The 10,379-nt window shown below is 37.5% G+C and overlaps 1 protein-coding gene across 1 annotated transcript; it reads left to right on the forward strand.

The window, feature by feature from the left end:
- Positions 1 to 6,743: 6,743 nt before the first annotated feature.
- LOC111189226 (serine/threonine-protein kinase pim-2) lies at positions 6,744 to 9,688 on the forward strand. The gene is made up of 7 exons (XM_022662954.2): positions 6,744 to 7,010; positions 7,180 to 7,274; positions 7,383 to 7,433; positions 7,585 to 7,960; positions 8,080 to 8,256; positions 8,555 to 8,667; positions 8,890 to 9,688. The coding sequence occupies exons 1-6, from the start codon at positions 6,848 to 6,850 to the stop codon at positions 8,653 to 8,655; spliced, it is 963 nt and encodes a 320-aa protein (XP_022518675.2). The 5' UTR covers positions 6,744 to 6,847; the 3' UTR covers positions 8,656 to 8,667; positions 8,890 to 9,688.
- The last annotated feature ends 691 nt before the right edge of the window (positions 9,689 to 10,379 follow it).

Below are 10,379 nucleotides of genomic sequence, written 5' to 3' on the forward strand. Positions count from 1 at the left end.
TGGTGAATCCAGGCGCATTCAAGAGCTGCAGAAAGACGAACACGGCGCATCGGATTACAAGCGGCACCACTGACACACAGCCAGCGATGGGTTGATGGGTCTTGGAGACAGAGAGGCTGAGAGGAGAAGTGTAACTGAAGCTACAGCAGATGTTCAACAGGCCTCGAAGAAAAAAAAACACACCATGAGAGGAAGCAACACCAAAAGTCTAATTTACAGTACAGATCAAACACAGACTAAAGGCTAGAGATACACAATAGATAAAAAGATAAAAAGACTTTGAGTTTCTCAGGGGGACGTCTGTGAAAAATATTTCACACTTCTTCTCAGTGATAAAACTGAGATTGCATCTGGACTGCAATTGAAAAAACAGGAGGACCAGTGATTTTTTTTTTTTTTTTGCTTTCTCGATCACATGACATCACGTTCAGTAGCTCCTCCATTTCCACTCACTGTTGTGTTGTTTGCGTGGATCTCCGTGGAAAAGTGCGCGCAAAGTGTAATTACGTTGCGTGGCAGTAAACAAATAGCTATTTTAGTAAACGCAAGGTGACGAAACTGAGAGATGTGATTCGGGACGTGACTAAAATTACCGGAGGACCAAAGAGTTCAGTGAAAAACAGTAGTTAATTCAGCCTGTAATTTTTTTTAGAAAGGCATCAAAGAAAAACACATACATGGTCGTTCTGGACGGGAATAAAATCACAGCGGACCCACCATAAAAGAGAAAATTACCCCAGAACCACCCTGGGAAACTAGTCTCATTCGAAAAGGGCTTTGGACTAGATGTAATTTTAATTGGAGATTTTAGTGAAATTAAAGTATATTCTAGCACTAGGCTTAGTCTCTTAGCCACTGTAGGTACTGTAATGTACAGATACTGGTAGGGAATTACTGAAATAAAGTAACTTTTCAATTATATAATTTTTTTTTAATGCACCTTTACCTTTAAACCCTATATATATAAAAAAAATAACAGGTTACATAAAACAATAGATATATTGAAACTAATTTGAAAAAGAAATACAATTAAAATTTAAAATGAGCTTAAATCAATTCATTTTAAAGTAGCACAGCCAGTGTCGCTTAGTTCTTTTCCACATTACAATAAATATGTCAGCAAATATCAGTTTAAAATATCTAGACATTGGCCAGTGCTGATGATACTAAAAAAAAAAAAACACACACAATTATCTACCGATACCAGTATAATTCCAATATCACTGTGCATCTCTAACATATCTGATATCTGAAGTACCATTATACTGTATAAAGAATAGGAATAACCACACAGTTGGATTCCTAAAGCGTTTCTCTCACAGCTAAATGCCATGGTTTAAAATAAGTACTGGGGTGTAAACATGTATGAAGTAAAAACAGCTGAGGTCAAAAGGTCAACAGGATCAACGGGGTCCTACAGGAGCTGAACTGGAGTTGAAACAAAACCTGGATCCACTCTAAAATGCAAGTAAACCATTGGATAACTAACTGGAAGACTGTCAACCCAGTGAAACTTTCATATGTAACTGTCATATATCATATATTTAATCTCAGAACTAATCCATATAAATATCCATGTATATACACTGATATGCACTGCCCCCTTGTGGACAAGTCACCTTTAATAACTCTAAAAGACTGCTCTAAAACAGTGTAGCACCAGTTGAATCTCATGTTCATCTCATGGACTAACGATTCAAGATCATTTATTTTCATTTGTTTGTTTTATAGACACATTGTAAGAGCTGTATTGGAATTTAATAAATACAGCTGTGGAAAATATTAAGAGACCACTTCAGTTTCTGAATCAGTTTCTCTGATTTTGCTATTTATAGGTATATGTTTAAGTAAAATGAACATTGTTGTTTTAGTCCATTAACTACAGATATTCTCCCATATTTCAAATAAAAATATTTTCATTTTGAGTATTTATTTGCAAAAAATGAGAAATGGCTGAAATAAAAACAAAAAAAGATGCAGAGCTTTCAGACCTCAAATAATGAAAACAAAACAAAACAAGTTCATATTGAAGTTTTAAGAGTTTAGAAATGATGAAATAGCCGTGTTTTTTAAACACAGTTTTATGCATCTTGGCATGTTCTCCTCCACAAGTCTTACACACTGCTTTTGGATGTCCAGGTGCAAAACTGTAAGCAGTTCAGTTTGGTTTGATGGTTATGATCATACATCTTCCTCTTGATTATATATTTCAGAAGGTTTCAATTTGGTAAAATCAAAGAAACTCATTGTTAGTTACTAATAAATAAAGAAACCATGCATGTCTTATTTCTTCTAGCTGTTTATAGCAGTATTTTAATGAGCTTTTTCCTTACAAAATGTAATTAGAGAAAGCTTTGAAAACCTGGAGAGGTGTACAGTTATTTAGCAATATTACAGAAATCAGCATGGCTCTTTCAAGAAAGCTCTTTATTATGCTTATCACACACTTATTGTGCTCAAAATCATATAATGAATAAAGCAGACTACATTAATAAGCCATACATCGGGAGGTGACCAAAACAGATACCAACCCAGTTCACGGTAGGTTAGACAAATAGTTCACACACTATCCAAACCTGGCATAACAGCAACTACATGACAAAACAGCTAAACACTCTCATTGGTTGCTGAACTTTAATTAACATTATAATCTAGTTATAAGCACGTCTAGCCTGCCAGTGCCCTACACACAAAGCTTTTGTTAGCCATCAACAAGCTCTGGTTGGATATTTATCCAGTCTGTTGGGTATTGCAGTTCTTGGCAGAATTGTTAGGAGTTCAGCTAAATCTGATGCATTCCTGGAACAGATCTGATTTTTAAGCATGACACAGGTTTTGATAGAGCGGAGGTCTGGACTTTGGGATGGTCAAGCTTCCAGAAGCTTAATGTTTGTCTGATTTATCCATTCCACAATCACCTCTGATGTGTGTCTGGGGTCACTTTCCTGTTGGAACAAATAATAACATCCAACTTTTGACTCTCTAGCTGATAATTTGAGGTTATGCAGAAGAATATAGGCTTGTTCAGGGTAATAAAGCTTGTATACCAGCTAAACCATCAATCTCAAATAAATATATACCCTTTTCTGGTCAAGAAGAACTGATCTATTCAACCAGTTTAATCAGATCAAGCCTGTTTTTTTTTGCATATATATATATATTTTTTTTGCAAGGTTACTTATCAAAATGGTAAGGCAAAAAAAATACCTATAAACTAAGTATGGAGGTTGTAGTTGGATGTTTACATATTGATTATGGACAAAATATCAGGGCAATATATGGATGGATGACAGCCCCTTGAGCAGTTAAACGTGGGCCCATCTGGGCTGTACAGAAAAATTGTGAGGTTGTTTAAACTATGATGAAAAAAATATATAATATTAATAAAAAGCCTCTCTGGCCAAATTTTGTGTACATTCCTCCCTTGTCTCTCTTGCGCTCGGCGTGTCTTTAGTTTTCGCCCGTTCTCTTTATAAAGGCGTTTTTTCCCGGCCACTTTTCCGGACTGATTCACTGAAAAGCACCATGCTTTTTATAAGACCGAATGGAACTGGTTTAAGAACCAGAGTTTTTTGGTGGAAAAGCACTCCTCTTTTTTATTTAATCACTTGTGCTGCCATCGCGCCAGTGATCCTCAACACTCTGTTTTAAGTGTGTCTCAGTGAGTGTGTGAAAAATCTCTGTTTAAAGGGTCATGTACCCCTAACACCTCACCCTCCAATTAGGACACCCTACTGCTAATTGTGCACAAGCAAAATCGAGGTGTGGTCCTACCATAGGTGAAATGGGATTGGGCCACAGATATAGGCAAAACAAACACAGCTAGCTTTAGCTAGGTTAGCTAGTAAGCTAACAACTACAATTGTTACATGTTGTTAGCTAACTAGCTAGCTAACTGTTGACCTTGTTCACATGTTGGCTGGTTTTTAAAATAATGTATGTTTAGGTTTTTTGTCCAAGACTTCAGCAGCATTTGTAAAATTCTCTGACTATAAAACACTAGCATGAATATGTTAGCCTAGCAGGGGAAGCTAACGACTCACAACACAACATTAAAGTGAAGCTTTAAAAAACAGCACACAGGCTAGAGGTTATCATCACTCCACTGTTAGAAATACTTTTACTGCGGTTATCTTACCTGTGGACTTTTGTTAATTGTCCTTGAGGATTGGAAATGCAGTTGTAAACTGTGATTAACTGAACTATTCATAAATTCATAATCAAAGTTTTTTTTTTCTCAAATTTGTTATATTTTTTATTTTGTAAAGCCTTCAGTTAAAGCATTCATTCTCAGCTGTAAATAACTCACTTATTTTAAATATTTACTTCGTTTTGTAATATATTTAATGTTGTTGTACAGATGGGTGGAAATGCAGTTTTAAACGGTCATTAAAGGAAATATTTTCATAATACAATCAATTAAATTGTATTTTTAAATTGCTAAATTGTTTTCTTCAATTTTGGCTGATAAATTTTCGTATTATGCCACTATGTATTCTATTTTCTGTTAACTGTGTACAAGAAGCTATATAAATTAAATTATTAGTAATAGTAGTAGTAGTAGTAGTAGCAATAATAATATTTATTATTATTATTATTATTATTATTATTATTATTATTATCATAATAAATCATCATAATAATAAATATTTTATCTGTACTATATATAGTTATATGTTCTCCAAACTATAAATGAAATATTGTAATTCAGCTTTTATATATTATATATGAGGTGGGAAAAAGTCCCACAGCCGTGCAATGCTACAACTGAGTGTATTTAACCTCTTACTGCAGAAGCGCCCTCTAGCGGGCCCGTTCTGACTATGTAAATTAGAACGCTTAAAAGCGTCAAATATTCTAAACATACCGACCAACTAACAACCCTATATACCCTATACTAACAACTCATATTCATTAGTACTACTTTAACTACCTGCATGCAAATTTACAGCCATCTACATGAAACCAGTCGCCAGAAATCTCCAACTGAAAACAGCCTGTTTTTTCACATTGTTTACACGAGAAACACGCCTCCCCAACAAAATAGCCTTATAAAATAATATTAGTGTATAAAATAACATCATATTATATTATTGAAAATTCACTTACTATCACAGCATCCACAATACAGCACTGAACCGCAGGTAAAATATCCATAAAGTCCTTTATTTGCCTGCTCACGGCTCCTCAAAAACATGCGTTTAGTTTCAGCGCAGCCGTAACGTCGTATTCTCAAGCTCCCAGCGACTACACAATGGAATATTTTCCGTAAAGTTGTACGTGAATACAAAGCTAAGGGTGTCCTCTTCTAGATTCAGTGGTTTTTATTGGTCTACAATCCACTACTTTTCTTGAGTGATCGTCTTTTGAACCAATGGCGTGAGCGCTGGATCGCGCTGGTGTTCAGGGCTGTCCAATCAAATCAGATCATAGCCTTTCTCCAGCGTCACAAAAGTGATTGACACCTATTTCAACCAATAGTCCACCCTTAGACGAAAACACTGATACGTAATTTGCCCTGATTGGTCTCCGAATGGCTGGGGGAGGGGCATGCCAAACCGTCACCAAGTCACAAAAAAAACACCCCTCTCCAAACGCTAAAACTCCATAGCGCACACAGCGCGCAAACATGTGATTTTATGTGTCATTTCATCAAAAAAATATTAATATTACCCTGAGATGGACTAATCATCACCAACATCCATACACACACTATAAACTCAAAATATAATAGGCGCTTTTTGTTTTTTTTTTACATTTTCCTCTGCATTTAATGTTCTCAAATAGATCCTAAATAATGAAAATTACCTCTTGAAAGTGAATTACTGTTTTGTCCCAAGTGTCTACTTCAGTTTAAGCCCTGACTGGTCATTGTGCTATATGTAAAACTTAAAGGTCACCTTCCGCGAAAATCCGATTTTTCTTGTTTTTTGTGGAATACAGTAGGTCTCTCCGAGTTGAATGTGTACACTACAATGTGTTTTGCAGCCCCCATTGTCTGCAGGAGCTAAGCAAAGAAATCCCCCCTCCCCCCCTCCGAATAACGGGTGAATTTTGAATTATCTTTCTGCCTATGTAGGCAGAAACTCACAGACCAGCCCACCTTGGCTCGAGAAACTCCCAGAGGCGGAGTGAAGCGACGCAACATCACCGCTCATCAGTTAGGAGGTGGGAGGCAGTGAGCGGCAGAGCGGTGGAGGGGCGTCGCAGTGCTCCTAGCCAATCAGAGGAGAGATATTTGCATGCTGTTTGCATGTATGAATATTCATGAGCAAAGCTGGAATCCGGTCATTTTGGACACACCCCTAAAACAGTCCATTAAAAAAGAGCTATACAGAGACACCTGAGCACTTTTTTTTTACAAAAACGGCTCACATGTCATTCATTCATACTAGAGACCACAACTAGACATTTTAAAATGAAAGAAAAAACAACGGAAGGTGACCTTTAAGATATCCAGTGTGATAGCATAGTAGTGCAAATCGCATGAAAATGAGCAAAAACATGGATCTGCAGTAAACAGCTCCATTTCATACACATATAGGCTGATACAGTGCGCCACCTACTGGTCACAAGTAAGTATTGCACAGGGACACTATACCAGGTAAGTGAGGATGCATGGCTTTCTCTCAAGTTTTAAAAATGCGATCGAACGGATGAAGATGACGTCAATGGCAACCAGGCAGCGCATTCTAATCGTGACGTCACTAATCGTGATAGTCAAAGCGTTCGCAACTTTAGATTGAGAGTCATACCTTGTCAGTTCACTGAGGAGAAAGCAGCAGAACAGTGCAGTTCCTTTCAGTGCAGTTTAACTTTGGAGAAGTGTATCACCATACAGCAGAGGATGATGGAGGATTCTATACCCAGACAAGGAAAGAGAAACAGAGAAGATGAGGAGGAGTATTTCCAAAGGAAAGAATCCCAGGAAAGAAAGAGACAGAAGGGAGAAATAAAACGGCGGCCCAGGAAACAAAGGAGGCCCATGAAGATAACAGCCATCAAGCCAGGTCAGCTCATTGTCCAGACCCCAATGAAGTGGTCAAACATTTAAAATGATTTTATTAACTACAGTAAACTGGAATTATTAAAATGGTGAATGTTCCCAGAACATTGATTTCTGTGATGATAAATCATCCAAATAGAGCTAATATTGATTTTTAACATTATTTTCCACAGAGACATTTGAATCTCTATACACCGTTGGGGAAAAACTCGGTGTAGGTGCCTGTGGAACGGTCTTCGCCGGAACACGTGTTTCTGATGGCCTACAGGTTCTTGACTAAGTCTCTTTAACTGTAACCCCCCAAATACATTCATTATCTTTCATACTTTCTTTTCAAACTTCATTATCTTTAATCGTTTTTTGCCTTTGTTTGTAGGTGGCCATTAAGTTCGTTCAAAAACTGCAGATCGATCGATACGTCCAAAGCGTGAGTTCACTTGTAACCCAGATTTTTTTTTTCATAACATGACCAAAAATTACATTAGCAGTAATGCATAATAGTCCTAAAGTCATAAACTTAATATGTTCTTCTCTGCATTTACTATTTAACAAATCATGTATTTCATGTATTTCTGCAGTCTGTTGATTCCAGGTCAATTCCAATAGAAGTGGCCCTGATTAAAAAGATGAGTGAACCACCAGTTAGAAACATCATACAACTCATCCAGTGGTTCGATGAGCCAGAGCGCTATATTGTAGTCATGGAGCTCTTTCGTCCTTGTATGGACCTGTTTGACTTCGTGCACAGGGATCGAGAATCTCTCAGTGAGGAGATGGCCAGACATATAATGGTTCAGGCGATAGAGGCAGCAACTGAGTGCCACAAGCGAGGTGTCCTCCACAGGGACATAAAATTGGAGAACTTCTTGATCAATACAAACACTTTTGAGATCAAGATGATCGACTTCGGCTGTGGTGACTTTTTCACAGAAAGTGAATTTGATCATTTTATAGGTAAGATTGAGTCTTGGGCCCTCAACCCACTACAACAATCAGACATGTAGCTTTTAGTTTTTAATGAAGTTCTCTGCTAAGCTCTGCTTGTTTTTCTTCTTCCTTTATTACTTTCTTAGGCACTGAAAAGTTCTGCCCTCCAGAGTTCATTCTGTCTGGGAGCTATCACGCCACTCCTTTAACAGTGTGGTCGTTAGGTGTGTTTTTGTTCATTATGGTCAATGGATTCTACCCCTTTACGACCACACAAGATATCATTGACGGAAATCTTCACTTCCAAGACCACCTATCCCATGGTAAGAAAAAGAAGACCCTGATAAATGAGACAGCAGTCAAACAGACACTTGGTCTTAGCTTTAACCTTGTAATTAAGTGCAGAGAAGCAAATTTCACAAATCTGCAGTTTTTTATAAATATGCAGATTTAATATTAAGGGATGTTCAAACCAGCTGCTCTGAAGTGTAAAATTCAAAATAATGTGTTTTTGATGATAGTCTTTTTAAAATGTAGAAAACATAAGAATGAAAGATAGCAGATACATTTCAAACCTAAATGTCTTATCTTTCTCCCATCCAATTCCATCACTCTACACAGAGATCTGCGATCTGATTAGGTGGTGTCTGCAGGAAGACCCGACTTGGAGGCCTAGTTTGCAGCAGATCTTCCAGCACCCGTGGTTTGAGTGGAGTGTCTAAGCCCAAGATTAGGTTAGTCAGGAAGGACAGGCAGACAGGAATAAATGCTAAGAGAAAAAGCAGTAAAGCCTAAAAGAGCTTTTATAGAGAAGACAAAAGTAAAAGGCACTATGATGCACGTATATGTCTATAAATACTCTAGAAAGGAACATGAACATATGATGTATGACATATTCTGATGAGCTGTAATCCTCAAAAGAGTTTATGTCTCTAATCTCTTTGGTTGTGTTTCAGGTGATGGAGAAGGCACAGACAGTTGAAAGCGTATGGAGAGAAGTTAGTGCCAGATTCAAATGCAATCACTAGAGAGGAAAACGTGTGAAATGCAATGTATACATGATATTTATTTTCAATAGGAACATGCACAAAATATGTGATAAAATGAAAAGCAATGTTTGCAGTATTGTCATTTGAGCACATATTGTGCATGCTAGTTGTTGAGGTATCCGGTGTCGCCCAGAGGAGGATGGGTTCTTCTTTTGAGTCCTGGTTCCTCTCAAGGTTTCTTCCTGTTTATCTGAGGGAGTTTTTCCTTGCCGCTGTCGCCTTGTGCTTGCTCAAAAGAAGCTTGGACCCAGATATCTGTATAGCTGCTTTATGGCGGCATTAATTCGCATTTTACCTCTCTAGGGATTAATTTTCTACAAGGCACTAAACAACTATCTCCATAGAAGGCATTTACTGTTTATTTCAAATACAAAAAAATAAACAGTGAAAAGTTATGTCTCTGGACTTTGAGTGTTACATGCAAAACATATTCAATCTCTAGTAGTCCAAAAATGACAATCATATAAATTAGAAGAGAGGCCTGAATACCTTTCTGCTGGGTGCTATACTGCTGGACATACTGCTCAGCTGCTGGATGTTGGCAAGAACTTCACACAGCAAATCCAACCAGAAATCAAACCACCACATAAAACAGCTAAAACATTAAACTGGCATTTCAACTGGTACATCATAAAGCAGTTGACACATAATCTGGCACACTCTAAAGCTCCCAGGACTTGAATTGGCACATTCTGAAGCAGCTGGTACACCAACCAGCAAATCCTACAGCAGCTAGCACACCATGCGGCAAACCAGAAAAAGCAGAGGGCACACCAACTGGCAAATTGTAAAACAACTGGATTACCACACGTCACATTTTAAATATCTGGCACATTTTCTGTCACAGAATTGGGCACATTCTAAAGCAGCTGAGACAAATCTTAAAAGCAGCCGGCATACTCTCAGACACATCCTATATTAGCTAGTACATTGACTGGCACAAATATAAGATTATAAGAATCTAGCAAACCAAACAAGAACAACTTTATTATAGCCAGCACACCATTCGACACATCTGGAATACCAGCAGACACGCTGGCAACTTATCCGACATTCTAAATCAGCTAGTTTTGTTTTGTTTGTTATAATGTGCCTGAAAAACATGCAATAGTTTTAAACAAGGTTCATTTTATCAGAAAAATCGAAATGAGAAAAAGACTGCCTACAGCAACTCAATTTACCCTGATATATAATGCAGCTGAATCCACTTACATTATCTCCTGAAATAAACTGTCTATATAAACTGAATACACATGTTTATGGGGCTAGTTATACAGATCAGTAATCAGTATAAACCAGTGACCTTAATTTACCTGACCGTAAAGCCTGAAACAGGGACAGCACCTGGATTGGTTCTGTTCTCTCTGCAAGTTGTGGATTATTAACATGTTCACAGC

The sequence above is a fragment of the Astyanax mexicanus genome, chromosome 19, assembly GCF_023375975.1.
Source record: "Astyanax mexicanus isolate ESR-SI-001 chromosome 19, AstMex3_surface, whole genome shotgun sequence".
In the NCBI taxonomy this organism is placed as follows: domain Eukaryota; kingdom Metazoa; phylum Chordata; class Actinopteri; order Characiformes; family Acestrorhamphidae; genus Astyanax; species Astyanax mexicanus.

Bases quoted from the DNA above. Each gene is read 5' to 3' on its own strand.
- LOC111189226 (XM_022662954.2), top strand. From the start codon at position 6,848: ATGATGGAGGATTCTATACCCAGACAAGGAAAGAGAAACAGAGAAGAT. The intron at 7,275-7,382 runs GTTCTTGACTAA...CTTTGTTTGTAG, and splicing joins GTGTTTCTGATGGCCTACAG to GTGGCCATTAAGTTCGTTCA. The intron at 8,257-8,554 runs GTAAGAAAAAGA...CACTCTACACAG, and splicing joins CCAAGACCACCTATCCCATG to AGATCTGCGATCTGATTAGG.